At 34.0% G+C, this 21,085-nt stretch overlaps 1 protein-coding gene across 1 annotated transcript; it reads right to left on the bottom strand.

Moving 5' to 3' along the window:
• Positions 1-14: 14 nt before the first annotated feature.
• Positions 15-2,332, bottom strand: LOC133329007 (uncharacterized). Its single transcript, XM_061537507.1, has 4 exons — positions 1,954-2,332; positions 1,611-1,890; positions 1,396-1,542; positions 15-171 (listed from the first exon to the last, which is right to left on the bottom strand). The coding sequence occupies exons 1-4, from the start codon at positions 2,330-2,332 to the stop codon at positions 18-20; spliced, it is 960 nt and encodes a 319-aa protein (XP_061393491.1). The 3' UTR covers positions 15-17.
• Between the last annotated feature and the right edge of the window lie 18,753 nt (positions 2,333-21,085).

The raw sequence follows: 21,085 nt of genomic DNA, 5'->3' as shown, positions 1-21,085 counted from the left end.
GAATATATTTTATGAAATTACCTGTATTTGTGATTTTGTATTGCCTTGAAAATACTTCGGGGACAATCCTTGTAATAGGGGAAACATTCACCAGGCGCCACACGACCTTCACCAATTTCTTGTGCCTTAACATATTCTGGTATTAGATCTGAGAAGGGAGATCTAGTCACACTATTGGGAAATATGAAAAAAATAAGCATTTTTTATTTAATAGTTTAAAAAATAATAGGTCTGTTCGATTACATGATTATAATTCAACAACAATAATTTTAAATAGACAAAATGAAGAGAGTATTTTTATTGAGTTTTTTCTTGGACAAGCTGTGGGGACTTTTTATTTAGTCGTGGACCTGGGGGTAGTATTTTCAATATATGATTAACTGAAGTGGGTATTTTCGAGATAGACAGGGAGATGAAAGAAGTATTTTCGATAACTGGATCTGAGAAACTCAAGGAAGTTTTTTCGATAGATGAGGAGCTGAACAATGTCTTCTTGATAGACTGGGAGCTGCAGAGAGTATTTTTGATAAACGAGGAGATGAAAGGAGATTTTTTTTCGTTTTAATAGAGAAGGGCTGAAAAAAGTCTTTTCGACAGGCGAGTAGCTGAATTCAGTTTTTTCTATAAATGAGGATCTGAAGGGAGTTTATTAGATAGACGGGAAGAAGGGAGCCTTGGACGAGGATCTGGATGGGAAGTTTTCGACAAAGAGCTGAAGTCTTTTCTTTTTATGAAGAGCTGACGGAGGTATTTTCGATAGATGAGGAGCTGAAGGGATTTTTTTCGATAGACGAGGGGCAGAGGATAGCCGAAGGTCGGAGTGAAGTGTTTTGGGTTGATGGAGAGCAAAATGGAGTATTTTCGATTGACGAAGAGTGAAGGAAGTCTTTTCTAAAGACGTGGAGTTGAATTGAGTTTTTTCTATAGACGATAAATTAAAAGGAGACTTTTTAGATGGATCGAAAGTAGTATTTTTCTAAATATGATTATTTAATAGATGAGGAGCTGATGGAAGTTTTCGATATTCGATAGAAGATGAGATGAAAATATTTTTTTAAGCTGAAAGTAGTTTTTCGATAAACGAGCTAATGGTAATATTTATTCTATAGAAGGGTTCAATGCAGCCTATTTCTATATCCCAGTTAAAGGGAGTCTTTTCTATAGACTATCTGAAGTAAGTCTTTTCTATAAACGAGCTGAAGGGGTCTTTATTAGAGTCGAGGTGAAAGGAATTTCTAATATTGACGAACACAAGAGAGTATTTTTCTACAGATGATCATGACGGGGTTTTTTATTGAAAAAGGAACAGTTAATAGTCGATCGAAAAGGTATAATTGAATGTCGATTTACTGTCAAATATAAATATCATCACATCATTTGTGTTTTGTTACTTACGTTAAAAATAATTTCGCCATTTCACCGAATACACCAAAATGATCCACTGATCTCGAGTGGACCTCACAGATTGTACGTAACAGGCATGCTTTACCGTTCATACCGAAAGTGGCCAAAAAGTCCTCTACCACACCATACAAAATTACTCTGGAAGAGGAAAAGGAGAACTCATTTATAACCAAATTCTTGTTCGCTTTCATGTTGACATCTAATACCTTTCTCCACCATGGAATATGTGCTTAAAACGTTCGGGTAATTGTGGAAATTCTGGATGGTCTTCATTGTTTGTTTGCTGCTGTTCGATTTTGAAATGGCCACTTGATATTGGTGCCTTATTCTGTTCGCTTAGGTCACGTTTACGTTTGAAATGCAACAGCTTGGTTACATAGTCGCCCAACATTTCACCGGCTGAATGGCCAAAGGAACGGGCAAATATTGGCGGCAAATCACCCAAAGGATTTTGATTGTCGGTCAAGCCCAATTTATCGAAATCGACTAGAATAAAAAAAATAATTTTTAAATTTTATCAGCCATCCCATTTCTATGTCAACTACTCACTTGTTACGGGGAAACTAATGGTCATATTTGAAAAGAAACCCTCCGGAGGATGTCTCACCAATGGCATCGATATGGTTGGTGTAAATGTCAATGCTGTACCTGGTGGCAATGCCAATCGTCCATCATCCGTAATCCATATTAAACGTTTTCTACGCGAATGCGGCTGCTGTGAATCGGTATCAATGAATTCTTCGTGTTCTATTTCATCGGCCAGTGAATTGCTATGTTGTGTTGCTGTTGCACCGACAGTGGCGGATGTATCTGCATTTGGTATGGAGTCATCTGTGCTAGCCTGAGCTAACAACACCGTAAGCGCTATTGTGAATAAAGCTATTTTTGAGGAGGTGTTTTTTGCGGAGCACAGCCACGTTGAAGTCATGATTTGTTTGGAATTTTTTGTTTTAGCTGAAACGAAGTCAGGGAAGGAGATTAGTTTAAAGGCAATCTAAGAAATACAAGTCAAAACATGATATTTTTCAATGTAATTGCGAATACAAAAATTGTATAGAGGGGTTTGAAGTAGTTCTTCGTGAGTCTATATAGGCAAACTGAAGGGAGTTTTTATAGACGAATTGAAGGGAGACTCCATAGACAATTTGAACGGATTCTCCATTGACGAGCTGAAGGTTGTTTTTATAGACGAGCTGAAAGGATTCCTTAGAGACGAGTTGAATAGGATATTTATAAATGAGCTGAATGGAGTATTTATAGATGAGCTGGAGGGAGTCTGTATAGACGAGCTGAAGGGAGTCCTTGTAGATGATCTGAATGGAGTCTTTAGAGATGAGGTGAAGGGGATATTTACAAAAGACCTAAAGGGAGTCTTTATAGATGAGATGTAGGGAGTCTTTACAGACGAGCTGAAGGGAGTCTATATATACAAGCTGAATAACGTTTTTTAGACGAACTGGAGGGAGTCTTTAGATGAACTAGAGAGGGTCTTCATAGATGAACTGGAGGGAATCTTTACAGATGAGCTGAAGGTAGTCTTTATGATAGACGTCCGGAAGGGAGTCTTTATAGACAAGCTGAAGGGAGTTTTTAATACTATATCAAAAAGTTTATTTATAGCCTAGACAGACGACAGCCTTAATTTGCATTAACAGTCTTAATTCAAATTAAATTGTACATTATCCTCATTTTTATGTGTTGTTAATGCACAAAATCAAACTGAATTTATACTGAATTAAGGAATTTCAATATGGCAATGCTGTCGAAAATCAATTGATTGTTGTCAAATTTTTTTACGTTTATAAAAATAAATATGAGAAATAAAGGCAAATTTCAAAATTCTTTCATATTGGGACCTCTTTTGCCAACATCATAGCCGCTATTTTCCCTTTATGTCATGTATCTATTTTATTAAGTTGTAATTCCGAAAAATCTTGCAAACATATTTCAATATATTCTTCATCCACACAGACAAACAATTGTTTTGAAACAAAAAAAACGGTTTCGTAAATGCAGAAACTCTCGTCTGTCAGGGGTAAAAATTAATTCAAATTAAGAATTTTTTAATGCAAATTAAGGCAGTCGTCTGTCTATGGTATTAGAATGGTCTTGTTTATACATGAAAAGACTTAAGACCAAGATATTTTATTAAAGTCAATTAAAAGTCAGATTTTTTAAATCTAATGTCAAAAATGTTGAGTTTGTTTACATGGACGTCAATTATGGATTTTCACAGCAAGCTTGAAAGTCAGCTGGTCTCTCTGTATGACCTTATTTTATAGGTCTAGACATGATGCAATAATAAGGTGATGTATCAAAACAAAAACATTTTTGTTTGTCTCGATTATCTGTCAAATTTTTCCTTATAATATTTCAAAAAGTTGGCAGCATCGCACATCGAATTCAAGTAAAATTTACCACTTTGACAGTTAATCAAGACATCAGCTGCTTTAAATGGACTACCTATTCATTGTGCCATTGGTCTAGATTAAGACTAAAATTAGAGCACGATCTATTAATAAGGTCACCCAGCAAGCGAAAGTTTTTTCTAAAGTCTAATGTCAAAAATTTGGCTTTTATTTACGTCTTCATAGCGGAAGACAATTCACAATAATAGATTTTGACAGCAAACTTAAGAGGCAGCTGATATCCTACTGGTCTCCTTGGACGACCTTCTTTATAGGCCTTGAATTAGAGTTTATTTCAAATTATGACAGATAACAGATATAGTTGCCATTATGATGCAATAATAAGGTGATGTATCAAAAGAAAAACATTTGTGTTTTACCCGACCACCTGTCAAATTTTATCTTGTAATATTTTTCATGGTTTGGCAATATTGCACATCGAATTAAAGTAGAACATGGCCTATAAATAAGGTCAACCAGGGAGACCAGCTGATAATCAATACCTCTCAAGTTTGCTGTCAAAATGCATTATTGTGAATTGACTTCCATTATGAAAATGTAAACAAAGTCGAAATTTTTGACATTAGACTTGAGAAAAAACAGCTGTTTTTCGATTTCGATTGCTATCTTGGCGACCTTATTAATAGATTTTGAAGTAGAAAATACGCATGTTGACAGTTAATCGTGTAGTCAGCTGTGCTAAATGTCAATATTACAGAGCAATGCTGCCAAATTAGGGCGAAGACAATTTTTTTCTATAGAGTTGAGATTCTTTTGATAGAGTTCAAATGTGTCTTTTCTATAGACAAACTGAAGGGAGTCCTTTTTTGAAGATGACCTGAATGAAATTAGAATATTTCGAAAAACATAAGAAAAACATTGAAAGCTCAATTTATTCTAATCTGATCAACAAAAATAAACGTTTCTCCTCATTATCATACCGCCAACATACATATGCACGTATGAATTTTCCATAGCTGCATAAATTTAAAATTCAAACATTTACAAGTAATTCCATCTAAATGTAGATTAAAACCCCGTAATCCTGTCTGGTGTCTGATTGCCAAGTAAACCGGTTCTGATGACTTGGCAAAAACAACCATCGTCATTTCTCTGGACTCTTTTTATGTATTAAATAATTTCCTCTTGTTGTTATTGTTCTAAATTGGTCAATATGTATATCATGATCACCTAGAAAATAAAGAGCAGAACAATGATTTACAAAAACGATCGAATTAGAAAACTGTTTAATGACTTTCTAAACATGTTTAGCTGCCGAAGCAGAACTAGTTTAACTAAATCTTTTCGAGATAAATTTTTGAATTGTCGATATACTTGTCGTTTGAGAGAATATTTGAGTTATTGATTTCATAATACATATTATTAAAATTCTAATTATTTATTTTTTTTGTATATTACAGCAGTTTTAATGAGAGCGTTGTAAAATCGAATGTGATAGAGTCGGTTCATTAAATTGAATAAAGACAACAATCATGGGAAGAGTAAATTGTAGAAGATATTTTATTAAGCGATGATTTTTTAAAAATTATTAGGAGGAAGTCTATCGGCTTATAAACAATATGAAGGGGATCTGTTCTGTTCTAGACGAGTCAATGGAACTAAAGGGACGGAGGAATGCCCAGAAGGTAAATATTTCTAAGAAGTAGGTTTTTTTCATAGACGACGTGAAGGGAGTATTTGTTTATCAAAAAACTGAAGGGATTATTAAAAGCGAACTAAAGGTTGTTTCTACAGATTAGCTGCTGGGAGTCTCAATAGACGAGCCAAAGAGAGTCTTTTCTATAGACGTGCTTTAAAGGCGATGAAGGTAGACGAGCGGAAGGGAGTATTTTTTATGTAGAAGAACTGAACTATAACTGAAAATACTCCCTTTTTCTATAGCCAAGCCGAATCATGTTTGTTTCTATAGACTAGCTGAACGGAGTCTTCTATAGGAGAACTGGAGGGTATCTTTCGGTTAGACGAACTCATCTTTAATCTAGAAGAGTTAAAGTCAGTTTTTTTTTTATAGCAGATCTAAAGGGTTTATTTTTATATACGAGCGTTTGGTGTATTTAATATAGACTAGCCTAAGTCAATCTCTATAGACAAGCTGAGGGTAGTCTCTATAGGAGAGCTAAATGAAGTTTTACATAAAGTGAATCCTTGTAGACGAGCTGAAGGAAGTTTTTCGGTCTATAAAAAAATTGAAGCCAGTCGCTATAAGGAGCCTTTATGGACGATTTGAAGGGAATATTTCATATAGACCAGATGAAGATAGTATTTATATAACCTCAGCACCATATACCCTTTGCTACGGCAAAAATGTGCCTCATCGAAAAATGTTTCTTTGGGCCAAATCCGTTTTAGACAATTGTCGTCAATTCGTGTCTGGTGCCCACGATAACTCTCGAAGGGAGTAATCGATTTCATTAAAACTTAGCTCTTCGTAATATTCATTCTAAACTTAGGTCATGTTCGCAAATGGATGATATCGGTCCACTCCTTCAGGTACCTCCCTCACAAAATTGTCAAAATTTTACTGAAATATAGTTTTATAATATCATACGAAGGGACTATCCGATTTGAATCTTTGCACAACTATTATCTATAAAGAGCCTAGATCAAGTCCGAAGATGAGACGCATTGGTCCAACTCCTTCTGGGTCCTCCACCACAAAGGGTAAACATTTTCAATATTTATAAATCCAATATGAGGCTAATGGAATGTCCAATTAGATCCAAACAGTCGAGTTTTTACCAACTCTAAGTCAAGTATGAAAATAGGGAAGATAGGTGCATTGCCTCTGGTACCTGCCACAAAACTTGATCAAAATTGTGCTGAAAATACCTTATATAATTCCATGCGAAAATATCATTCAAATTCAAACCAAACTTTGTACAACCTAATATTTTTTGAGGGACGAGTCTTATTGGTGCAATCCTAATCTAAAATCGAATCTTAAATAATGGACGGAATATCCAAATTTCATCCAAACTTTTCCCAAAATGTAATCCAAACTAGCCTAGATCGAATCCAATAATATCCATTTTATAATAAATATCACGCGGACTATCCGATTTGTACCTAAACTGTACATCTCCTAATATTTCAACCATTACTGCATAATAGATTATTTATAGAATAGCTGAATAGCTTGGATAGCTGAATAGTTCAAAGATGGGACTTATCGGTCCACTTTTTCTGGTACCCCCTCGCTAAGCGTCGAAGTTTTGAAAACTTGTAAATCTGAAATGAAGCGAACGAAATATACAATTTCATCGAAACTTTGTACATCGCAATGTATTTGCGTTACTTGGATTATGTCCGAAAAATGAGAACTATAGGGATCCCCCTTCTGGTACCACCCTACAAAATTGTGAAAATTTGGCTAAAAATAATTTTCTAATCACTCGAATGAATTGTCCGATTTGAACTAAACATTACACATCGTAATATATCAACCATTGCTGGGACTTATCGTTCTACTTTTTCTGGTACCTCCCCTGCTAAGGGTCGAAATTTTAAAAAGTTGCACCTCTCAAACGAAGCGAACGAAATATCCAATTAAAAATACCTTCCATATAAAATTCCCGATCGATTGTAGGTGTTTTGGAGGTGGAGCGTGTAAAGACGTTTTCCTTTTTTGTAAATTTTAATTTTGAAACAATAATTTGCATAAAAAGAGTCCGAACCTAACCTAAATTGCCGTTTCGTTTCTAAATAATTTAACACTGACGCCCAAGAAGAAAAAAGGAAATTGAATGTCGAAAATTTCCCATTTATAGTTACCGGCCATATAGATGGCTTAAAACGCCATCGAATCGTCTCTGTTGGTCAATTGACTTTCTCATGCAAGTTTGTTGCTTAAGTCTTTTGTTTTCAATGCAATGCAATTGAATTTCATTGCCGTCTGAATAAGGAGTGTGGCGTGCGTGCCTTGTGGTATTTAAACAATGACATTTACAAATTAAATGTTCTTTTAACGAGAAATAATTAAAAGTGAAATTAACAATAAAAACAAAAAATACAAACATTTAATTCTTATATAAGAATCATGATGACTTGCAAGAATTTCATTGGAAATGCCACAGATGTAAGATTGTTTAATGAATGTCAAATTAATGTGACATGACATCAGTGACAGATAACTGTCCCACTTTGCATTACGTTAGCCTACTTCCTTCCAAAAATAAAACGAAAGAAAATAAAAAAAGCAAAACACTTAAAATATTCAAATGTTTTGCTGGACATGTCTCCGCCATGTGATTTATGTACGTAAATGTTTTGTGATAACACATCGCAGTGACACAATCGATTTTAATCGCAAAAACGCGAAGCCCATGTAATTGGAACTGATTTAAAAGGTTTTGTTGTGATTGTTTCTTTGGAATAAAACAACAACATCAGGTTCATCATCATCGTGATGGGCATTGTCGTCATCGTCAACATGGCTTAATTATTATTCAATTACGGTAGTCTGCCCTGGACAATCGCAACTGCAATGCATGTTTTGGCTATTTAAAGTAAGCGGGTGTGTATGTCTGGGTTTACTTAATTGGGGTCGCGTAACTTTCTATTGAATCGATAAATCTTTCAAATTTGTATTGAATTCCATGTGGACATATACAAATTGTAATTAAAAACCCCCGACAAAATTATATTAACTTATCATAACTATTTTTTATTTTTTAGTTATCGTATTCTATACAAAAAACACACACACGACAGCACATAATGAAAGGGGTGCCTTATTGACCCTTAAAAACAAAATTGGCAAAAAATCAATTAGGCTCTGATTTCACTTTCTGCAAGGGAATTTTTATTTAATTTTTGTCACGCATTTTAATAAATATTGAAAACAAATGAAAAAAAATCGCTGCTGGACGAAAGGGTAAGGGGGGGTTTTTATTATTTGTTGTTTTTGATATGCAAAACAAAACAAGCTCAACACTGTTCTCTTTTTGATTTGTATTGGGAGGCATCGGTATGATAACTGAACTTTTTTTAATTTAATGCACATCAGGTGTTAACTTTTTTTTAATTTTATTAAAAGGTAATATTTCACAAGAGAAGCGTATAAAAGTGAGAAATTGTGTAATGTTTTTATATATATTTTTTCATTTATGACATATGATTGCTAGACGGATGAAAGGGAAGTCGAATTAGATTTTACATAGGTAATGTTGCGAATTTTTATACCCTCAACCTTATGGCTAATGATACGGTGGAAATGTGCCTCATCGACATATTGGTTTTAGACCCCATGTTTCTTTGGTTCAAATCCGTTTCAGAAAATTTGGAGTCGATTTACACAGCCAGCCAGGCAGACAGACGAACGGACGTCTGTCTGCCTGGCTGGTGAGCACCATAACTCTCGAAAGGAATAACCGATTTTATCCAAACTTTGCACATCTTAATATTTCTTCCAAACTTAATTTAAGTTCGAAGATGGGGATTACCGGTCCACTCCTTCTTGTACCTACCTTACAATGGTCAAAATTGTGCTAAAAATGTGCTAATTATATAATAACATGCAAACGGACTATCCGATTTTAACGAACCTGTGTACAAAAAGTAAAGGAACGAAAAATAGTTAAAACATGAAGAAACGTCAAAATGAAAAATTTCATTTGTTAAGGACAAAAAAATACTACAGAAACCTAATGCACAAAAAAAAAACAAAAAGTTATACGGAGTCCATTGCCTGATTTTGATAATATAAATATTTATTGTTTATTTTTTATTTGTATAATTTAGAGAAAAATCTTATCGAATATTTGGAAGTGGAGTTTCCGACGACTCCGAGCCCGGAAAGACATGGCTGGACGCTCCCATAATGTTAATGCTATTGAAATTGGTAGATATTTTGCGAACTAGAACAACAAGATATGGGATCATTAGGATTAGGGATCATTTTGAAATGATTACCGTAAGTAGCCCTCCTTGTGCGGATTACAGTGATATACATTTCATGTGGGAAAATGCATACTTCCCGAGATATTGGCCTTGAAATTTCGGAACATATTCTGTTTAAAACAACCCTTTTTCTATTGCCACCAAGGCAATATGGGTGTCATTAAAAGGTTATATCGGGTATTTTTTAAGAGAACTTAAGAATAACACTTTCACATATGGACAGGCTCATACATGGCTACGCAATATATTCATCTAGTTATATAACACAAAACACAACCTTTAAAATTATACGGCTAATTAAAACAACATACTCTCCGAACATTCAAGGTCCATATCTCGGGAAGTATGCATTTCTTCCCATATCACTGTAATCAGTTCACCGAGGACTACTTACTGTAAAAATGTCAAAGCGATCCAAGTGGAGCCCCTAAACTTGTCTTAAGCCCAAGATATTTTGGATATTTTGGTACGATTGACCAACCCAAGTCTTCATCTGAATCTTCTGCCAGCAATTCATCTTCATTCAAAAGAGAATAAAAAAACTGTTTGTCCATTTTTAAATTTCTTATTTGTTTTTTTTTAAGCAAATGTGTGTGCGTCTATGCGTGTGTCCCTTTTGTTGAAGCCCTAATCAAATGTCAAATTGGTTAAATTGGTTTTGCAGAAAATAGGAGAAGAGAACGCCATTTTGGTTTTAACTCTCTTAAATTTAACTTCAATTTTTCCTACTTTTCGGCGTAAGGAAACGCTTTTCTGGCAACAATTGCAAAACTAGTACAATATAGTACAATATTGCAGGTTTGGGAACACAGCTGTTATATATTTGATCACCATAAAATCCGAAACATCTTTAATTAAACATATACCTTACGAATAATAGAATATGTGTATAACTCCGAATACCTCTTCCGGATACCATAGGGTTAGGGTATATATCTGTCGGCAACACCGACTGACACTTTTTTACTTGTTAAAAATACAATCGGTCCTACACTTTATGTGGGACTCGGGCATACTTGTGGGTCTCCTTCGCATACTTATAATTCGAATGTCCAAAAAAACCCTTTGCTATATCTATGCTACACTCCATGTTATCACATTTAGTACTTTTCGTACCGTTCTAGTACGAATTTCTAAAAAAACAGCCTTATCTGTCACTGATGGACCAAGAGTGACCCTCACTTAAAATTTCAATATTCTGGCTTCAGCCTTCTCGGCTGGCCGTTGATGAATCGTTAAGTCACTCTTTTATTAGTATAGATTTAATGGCAGCACACATTTCTAATGTTTTCCATTGTTTCTATATGAAGGAGTTGCCAGATCGAACAAAATTTAACATGTGTTCATAACAGATGTGGAATTTTCCAAAAAACACATAACACAGATGGAAGTTTCTAAAACACTCAACTTTTTTCTGTTTATACCGCGCTTTTTGTGCTAGGCTAAGAAGTTTCCGAACTGCCCTCGTAATTACCCATATGTAAAGTAATTCTTGACATACTGTATATATTTCTGTTTCTTCTCGTATTTTCTGCATCAAAAATGTTAACACGTAATGACAACTTCGAATTCGCCGATGCGATTTTTTTAATAATTATCCCTTAATTTGGGCATTTTTACTCCTCATCGGCCCCGTACTTTTTGTTCGTTTACTAGCGTTACTATTGTCTCGGGAAGAAACAGCTGATTAATTAGCCATTTTTGACAGTCTTACCATTCTTGAACTTGTGTACTCTTAGAGTAATTTTCACATATTTCTCTTTACCTATGAAAACGTAGAAATATTTGAACACCTTCATATACACACCTCCATATGTTAACCTAAAAGTGTGTGTGCGTTTTTTCGTTTCATAAAATGACCCCTTGCCATAATTTATATGAAATGCACTTGACTTTTAACTAGCATTCCAAAAACCACAATCGCCTACAACCCAAGACCATTTCCTTGTTCAGCCGGGCATATAACCACTAAAACAAGAACTCTTTACAAAAAAATACGGTGTAAAAGAGATACAGAAAAACACCTCACTCTAAGACGAAACACAAGAAAGTGTTTAACACCAAACGCACTATTTTTTTCAAAATATGGGCATACAATGTTGTATCTAACTATCCGTTTGTCTATCCGACCGACCATTTATTCGTTTTGGTCCGCCTGTCTGGAAAGAAAACAATTGTGAGTTCAATCACGACGATTTGAAGACTTTGACATTGAAGTGTTTCTTGCTCATGGTGTTTGTTGTTGCTGCTGCTTTAGTGAAGATGATAGGAAAAATTATAATTGCAGGCAATGGACACTGATCCAGAATTTCATTGAAAACATTCCGTCCATTTGAAGTTGTCTGGTAAGGGGTTTTGAAGTGTAACGATGACGACGATGAAAATGAAAACAAATGCAATTTTCTGCCAGTCTGTCTGCCTGACTGCCTACCTGCTTGTCACGTCTATTACTTTTCACTTGTATCGAAGAATTTTATTAAATGAAATTAAATACATATTTTGGTTTTAAAAGCGATGCTTAAGTCACATCAGGAAATACAAATTCACAACAAAACCAAATAAAGCAAAAAATAATCACGATCCCCATCAAAATAAAAAGAAAACCTGATTGGCAAATGTGGGTCAGTCAAATGCAAATTTTTGCTTACAATTCATTGACTTGAGGAATCAAAAAAAAAAAAAAAAGACAAACAATTAAAAAATATTAACATAACTAATATTATCTACAAGTTTAGTTTTTATAGATACAGGAACGAAATTCGGCAGGTATCTTAAGAAATAAATCGATCCATATACAATTTCCATAAAATAAAACTGAACAGAGCAAGATATGTAAAATATATGGGACCGATATATAATGGGCTTTGTTGAGTAGTTAATCTACTATAGTTTTGACTTATCTGCACAAACAATACATGCAATTATTTCAGTGCAGAAAAGTCAAAAAAGCAGATATCTGATATTGCCCACCTGCCTCAACCTGCAGTGCATAAACCAGTGACAATGTTAACTGTTCTGAAATACGCGTTCAACGCTAATGAAACAGAAGGACTATTGGAATCGATAAATGTTGTAAAAATGACTATTTTTTACATTAATGTTCTTTGTGCAGCTAAATACAACAATTTTAGTAAATTGAGGGAAAAAATACAAATATTCTGAGTAATTATCTTAAATTGCAGAATTGCAGGTATGAATTGTGCCCTTTAAACGAAATATTTCAGGGTTAGTCTGAGAAAAAGTGCCAAGTAATGAATCTGCAGTAGTTTTGAACTAACTGCACAAACAACACATGCAATTATTTCAGTGCAGAAAAGCCAAAAGTGCAGATATCTGAAATTGCCCACCTGCCTCAACCTGCACTGCATAAAAACGTGGCAGTGTTAAATGCTCTGAAATACGCGTTCAACGCTAACGATACAGAAGGACTATTGGAATCGATAGTGTCAATAATTGAACAAAGTTGTAAAAAAATAATATTTTTTACTTCAATGTGCTTTGTGCAGCTAAGAACAACAATTTAGTAAGTTGAGGGAAAAATACAAATATTCTGAGTTGTTATCTTAAATGTGTTGGTATGAATTGTGCCCTTAAACGAAATATTTGATTGTTAATCTAAGAAAAAGTGTCAAAGCGGTCAATTTTGGGCAGCTAAATCCAATGGGCAGCTATGTACATGACAGCTAAATAAAATGTACATGGCGGCTAAATAAAAAAAAATGTCAAAAACAATGTACGTTATCCTCTGAGAGTCCGAAATATTATCTTGCTGTCACTATGGATGAAAAATACGGCTATGTCCTTCGATATACATAACTAATATGGGGCGGGGCTAAGTTAAACCGACAATTTTCAGCAATGAAATATTACATCCTCTAAGAACCCGAAACACTACATTACTTCAAAATACCTAAAATCGGTTGGGAATCCCTATATGAGGAATATGAAAACTTCGAATGAACATTGCCATTTTTCTACCAGGATCCTTTAAGAAAGCAAAATACCAAAACAGAAACAAAAACTTAGTTCGGGAAATTAGGTTAGGATAGGGACGATTTTGTGTATATCCACTATTTTAGGAACCAAAAAAGAATATGTCAAAACATTTCAAGAATCTGAAATATAAAATTAAAAAAAAAAACATACATGGAAAAATTATACCTTTACAGATCCTATACAAAAGTGTGAATCTTATATAGAGTTCTTCTGCAAGTGGTCACGCTGAGACAATAAATTTCTCATATATTGGTCCATTCAAAAATATTCTCAATATAGAAAACAGTTTAAGAGGGTTCTGTAAATAAAAATAAACTTCAAAAGCTGTCTCAAGGTGCCAGGTCTTTTGAAAGGCCTCATTAGGATAGGACTTTTTAAAACTGAAGATTTTACTGAAATTCTTCAAATCAAAGTATACATCTTAGATGACTTCTGTACATTCTAGAGGTCTTTTGAAAATAGAATTTATGAAGATATCCTAGGGGCATTTAGAAATAGATGAGTCTCATTACGAAATGTATAGACTTCTATAAACAGAACCCCATCCAATAGAAGAAATACAGAAGCGTTCTCAACAGAATCCCTTCCTTCATTCATTCTGAAGACCTAAGGATTTCCAAAAAGAGTAACCTATAGAACATTTCTTAAGAGAGAAGATTTTCTCGAGACCTTCAGATAAAAAAAAAACATTTTAAATGTCTTATGAAAAGTGACTTTACAAAGATGTTCTGAAGACTTCTTAAAATATATTATTTTCTCCTGGAGTCTCTATATGATTTATATAGACTTCTATAAATATAAGCCCTTCCCTTTCAAAGATAAGAGCTTCAGCAGCTTTCAATTTCGATTTTTCTTTTAAAGATTTCTCCCTTCACAAGATAGAGGGCCTTTCCTTAACATAGAAAACCTTTAGAAGGCCTCTGCAAAGTTTGAAGTAGACCGATGGGCAGCCAAAAGATAATATGTGGGCCTTCTAATGATCAGAGAGTATCTATAACTCTTTAGTTCATTGGAATTATTCTGAAGTACTTCCAGGAGAGGGCTGACAAAGATCTTCTGAAGATAAAAATATATTTTTTTATTCTTTTAACATTAGGAAATATGAAAAATAAAATATTTTTATGGTTAGGAAACCTTGGGACTTTAGTAGATCGCGGTAATTTTACAATGCTTCAGAAAACCTGTTGGCCTTCTGAAGACCTAGACATATTTAAGAGGCTTCTGGAGGCAGTGGCCATTCTATAGGAATTCTTAAAAAGCTATTATCATCCCCTTTCTTCAATCCCTACTTTTTCACAAATTTCGAAGTAAATCTATAAACCGCACTTTATATTAAATTAAATACTAAATATTGACGGGTTTCTAAGGGTTTCAGAAAAAAAAACCGACCTTCTACCAAACGCATCATAATGAGATGAATGCGGTAGGAATTTCAGCAAAGGTCATTAATAGTCCGCATTTTATCAACAACAAAATTTGTGAAGTCTGATTTTATATTGATCGCTACAAATTCCAAATTTATCTCACAAATCGATTAATTTGTCACAGCAGGCTTCTTCTTCTTACAAATTTCTGGTTCTAGTGAAAGTCTTTGAAAAGGAAAAACACATCTTTACGCTTTCTATGATTGTTAAAATAGAAATTCTTAAAATTTCACTGAGTACTGGACGACATATACACCGCGGGATATGTGCGTTATTTTTTCCAATTTTTTTCTTGTTCACTCCTTTTGTAACAACAACTACTACTACTACTTCTTGGACAAATATGAAGAAATCTGGTCTACTAGCCACCATATTCATTTGCAAATTTACAAGAAGTGTCCATACGCACTGACAAATATAGGAAGATCGTAATGAAAAATGTGTGTGTGTTTAATAGGGTGGAATGTAAAAAAGTAAAATACAGAAATGTTATCCAGGGGAAACTGGTCAGGAATTTATTTTTTGGAAACTAGTAATAATGTCGTTAAGTTCGAACGGTGCAAATTTTGCACTATAGTGCAAATATAAGCTAAAATTTAATATTTCTCTCGATAGTGAACTTGATCGACACCGACACATGGTCTAATAAGGGTTGGACGCCTTCACAGAATGACGCTTGTTCCTGAACTAAAACGAAACACCACCCTAACGCCACAAAAAATATGGCGTCCAATAGATTATTTTCTATGGGAGCAAAATGAAAAATATTTGTTAGGGTATAAGTGTGGCCAATTTAAGAAATTTACTTGCTAAAATAACTTTTGGAAAAAGGATTATTGATGGGTGGGCATGGTGGGGTACAAATCAATATTAAGCTCCTTTAACATATATGTATCGTTTTGTTTCGATCTAGGATAAATGTATACCACCAATGACATATGCCATGGTATCATAGGATACGTTTTTGTGTAGTTTGGTTTCGTCCCAGGATAAATGTATACCACAAATGTCATGTGCTGACTGGTATTTTTGAACTAATTTGTGGTTGGAACCCTTCTTCCTGGACCAGAACCGAACTGCATCGTAACACCGAAATATACTGAACTTTGAAATATGGCGCCCAATAGATTATTTTCTGTGACAGTATGAATTTAAAAATATGGAAACATCACCTGAGAGCGTCCATAGCTAGAACGTAAACCCATCATAAAACAACATTAGGCTGAATGTAAAAATATGGTGCACAATATATTATTTTATATGAGAGCAAAATAAAGAAATTTTCTAGCTAAAATGATTTGCGGAATGAAAAGGTCAAGGATGAATGGGCGTAATGAGAGAGCAATCAATATCAAGCTGCTTTATCATAGTTTTATGTCTTTGTGATCCAGGATAAATGTGTGCTACAAATGCCATAAGCTGAGGATATATATCTGTCGGCAATAGCGACTGGTTCATTTGAACTAATTTAGGGTTGAATAACGCCACATTAGACTGAATTTAGATATATGGCGCCCAATAGTTTGTTTTCTGTGAATGTACGTATAACATGTATGTTGTATTTAAATCCTTTCAGTGTGAGTAAAAAATGGGATCCTTTATGAAATTATCCAACCGATTACATCTTGGAATGTATGTAGACTATCGAATTAAATGGTTCCTTGATTTTAATCCTTTCAAATTTAGATATAACACTCATATATGATCTCATATTTATTTTAATTTATTTGAAACCTTGAACCTCTATAGATGAGATACCAGAAAGAGTAATCCATCATTAATCTAAACAGACAAACTTTATCCACTCAAATAATCTCCGAGTTTAAAACTCTATACACCATCCTTTTATCTCAAAAAATACACATATGGCAAACAGATTGTAAATGCTTCACTTTTACACCATTTTGATGGCAAGTATCTATGATTTTTGCTAGATCACTACGCACTTTCATATTGTATTCAATGTAAACACTTCGGCACTACGGCATTGTCTAAACAAGTCACCCCTCCTAGCGTATTCCGAAATTTAGTTCATTTCAGTGTGCTTCAGTTTGGCTTAGACATTAGTTGTTGTGTGGCCATTGTTGTGATGCAACAATAAAAATGATGTCAAGAAAGCAAAAAAACTGAAACTAGTCCTGCTCTTCTTGGTCAACAACAACAACAATTTTCAATGTCTTTGGAAAACAGCCAAAGTCTTAAACTGCGAGTGCTGGCAAAATGCATTTCCTTAAAAACAAACACCATCCATTCGTTATGCATAAAAAAACAACGCGGCCAATAACCAGTAGTCCAAAAGAGGTTGTACCACAAGAAGCTAGTCTAACTTGAAAAAAAAACTGTGGAGAATTTTGTTAGTTTGTTTTTCTTCTTCTATAGTGATCCTCAATTGAAGACAAGTATTTCTAGCTATAGCCGGTTAATTCCGTCTAATCATGATGAAGGAGGGAGTAATAAAGGAATTAATTTCTTGATTTCATCACTTTCCACCCATAAATATTTCTTGAATAGTTAACAACAAAAACAACAACATTAAATATCATTACCAAACAAAATTCTTTAATTTTCTAAACAAATTGAGTAGGCGTTGTTGTATATTGTCACTCAATTTATTTGCCATTGTTGGCAATTACAATTGACAAACCACAAAATGTCATTTAACCTATGACAGAGAGTCTGAGAGCGCGCTCTATTGTGTATTTCTTGTTGTTATGATTGCATGAATGCATAAACGTGTTCGTTTCTTAAGTCTTTCGTGAGCACAGGATTGATTTGTTTACATTTGATTTTCTCTTTCATTATAATGACCCATTTTTGTTCACATTCTCTCTTGCTCTCCTCGCATTTAATCAAGAAGAGAGATGAATTCTTGTTATTATTTGTTTTGTGTATGTGACCAAGACATTTGATACAATTGATGGGGTTTTTGCTGGGTAATTTATTATCTAGCTGTCAACTAAGTTTGGTAAATTGGAATTATTTACACAATGGGGTGGAATGATAATAGAAGACTGAAAATATGTGTTTAATTTAGAATTGTATAAAAATACTATTTTTTATTGACCACTGTTTTGGTCCTTAATTATTCGTTAAATTTTATGCGCTACGGTTTATTGCATCCTTGGTTTAGCGCCTTTGACATTTTAGCGATTAATTAATTGTCACTTGCTTTACCGCCTCCTTTAAGCATCAAGGAGTACCAACCTGTCAGTCGGACAGACAACACTGCAATATCGTTTGCAAGCACATATCAATAAACCTTGAATATATTATTAAGAAAACTATTGTGTTTTTATTCTTATTTTATTTTCACGGCTCTCTATACGTACACCCTCCCCTACGGTCCACTGCTCGACGCATTCGGCGTACCGACTCCCATCGGCGGAGCCCCTCTGAGCTAAACAATATGAATAATCAATACATTTTAAATGTTTTGAGCCCACGTCAAGGAATAATACTCAATAACAAGTTCTTAAATCTCAGGAAAATTAAAATAAATTCATTGTTTTAATACGACATTGACATAATTAAAATCTAAACTCTCGTAGTAATTAATCTTGAACTCAAAACAAAAATAATATTAACCTCTGACCTGTGTTATGTGAATTGCATATTTAAATTATTATTTCACATAACTGTGACAAACACCAAAAACCGCGATTAATTATAGTACATATATAAAAAATAGAGTTTAGCCTGTGTGTAAATATTTTGCGCAATGGAACGACCTTCTTCATTTTTTCAGCACATCAGGGTGAATAACAAAGGCCCTAAAAATACTGAATTTGACTTTTATTTGCGGATTATGTCATTGGACTTTGCACTGAGAAAATAATGTTCCAAGTACTCAAGTTGGAAGACTGGGGCAAGAAATTCAAAATACCGAAAATTATACACTAACCTATATTAAAAGTTTTTTTTGTCGTCCAGGAATCCGATATTCCAAATTATAGCTACATCGATGAGAAATTTCGGAAAATCTGGCCTATATAGGCAATTGTTCTATAAAATGCGTTTATCCTACAATACCACGGAATGCCAAATTATAGGCACTGGCAATGAGGTCCTATCCTCACATAGGAGCTATGTCAAGACATAGACCTATAATCAACAATCTCTGTATGTCAACTGCCAAGAACCCTTTATACCAAATTACAGCCACATCGGTGGGAAAATACCTTCAAAATATGGAAAATGGATCCGAACCGTTATATGGGACGTATACTAACAGTACGTTTACATTTATCCGGATTTCGTTAACCCAGTGGGTTACAATTGTCATTTCCTTTGCATATATGTCAAATAAATCCCCATAAAGTAGGTTAACCCGGTAAAAAGTTCTAATGTACAAGGAGTTTAAAACATAAACCGATATTGATAATTTTTGATAGGAAAATTTGACTCCCTATGAGAACTTTAAAAACAAAATTAGAGCTAATTCGGTAGAAAAACATGCCCTAGCCCCCCAAAATATCGAATATTAGGGGTTCCCCCGCTATATGGGCGGGTTACCTGGAAAATGAGGTTAATATTCATAATTTTTGTTAGGGAGATTTTCTACGTAATGACAAGCCAAAATATAAAATTCGAGCCAATTCGGTTAAAACCCGTGCCAAAAATCCCCAAAATACCTCAATTTTAGGGGTACTTTTATATGGCGTATTTCGAAAAATTGGACCAATATTTAAAAATATTGTTACGTGGATGTGTTACCTAATGAGAATCGAAAATATCAAATTACAGCCTATTCGGTTGTAAAACGTGTCCATACTACCTAAAACACTGATATTTGGGAGGTACCGTTATATGGGGGCTATCGAAAAAGGGTACCAATATGAAACATTTTCAGTCGAAACATGCTCTACCCCACGAGAATCCAAAATATCAAGTTAGAGTCGATTCGGTTGAAACCCATGCCAAAAATCCACAAAATATTAAAAATTCGAGGGTAACGTTATATGGGGGCTATCCTAAAACTTGGACTAATTATATACTTCACCACACTGTGGTACAGTGTATTATGTATTTGGGCATATGTTTGTAACAGACAAAAAGAAAACGAAATAGACCCATGGTTCCTTTTGAGAATATGCATAGAATCACTTTCTAGTCCGTCCGTCCGTCTGTTGATGTTAAATTGTAAACAAAGTACAGGTCGCATTTATCATCCGATTTGGAAGAAATTTTGCACAGCTCATTTATTTATTTTTCGTTGAAATCGGTTCAGATTTAGATATAGCTCCCATATATTTTTTCGTCCGATTTAAGGTAAATGGAGCGCCAAAGTCCCTAAATATATTTCAATTTGAAAAAAAATTCAATACCAATCATCCTAGGAGTAATAACAATGTTTATACAAAATTTCAAAGATCTATCTCAATATTACGATTTCTTTCGCGTTTTCAACAGACAGAGGGACAAACAGACATACACCGAATTTTATTATGATCATGAGTATATATATCTATATAGGTGTTCCGGATTGATAAATTTAATATATACCTCTCCTTATGGTGGAGGATATAAATATTTTTATAATGTGACAATTTTATGTTGCACATAAAAGCACAAATATAAAATATCCTGTCCCTCATAGTGATGTGCGGAATGTGAGAATTATTTAAACTTGTCTATATTTCAAATTAATTTGTACGAATCATCTTTTAATTTAATTTTTTAATTAAAAAAACAATAAAAGCTATTTTTAATTAAATATAATATTTACTTTGCGATCGTAAAACAAAAGACTTAAGACACAAACACATGACGTCAACAAAACACATTTAATTTTCAGTTCAGTTCAATTTTTAATGTTCAGCTGTTAATAATGAAATTTGTATAACACTTACATACTGATAACTCACTTATGTTAATATCCTTTTGGAAAAATAAACAACTAATGTGATCACCAAAACAAAAAAAAAATATTTTTTT

Source organism: Musca vetustissima, unplaced genomic scaffold (assembly GCF_032173495.1).
Source record: "Musca vetustissima isolate MV318-11 ecotype Yass unplaced genomic scaffold, APGP_CSIRO_Mvet_v1 utg182477, whole genome shotgun sequence".
NCBI lineage: Eukaryota > Metazoa > Arthropoda > Insecta > Diptera > Muscidae > Musca > Musca vetustissima.
The sequence above is the reverse complement of the archived record's forward strand: the minus strand, read 5'-3'. Positions and strand labels throughout refer to the sequence as shown.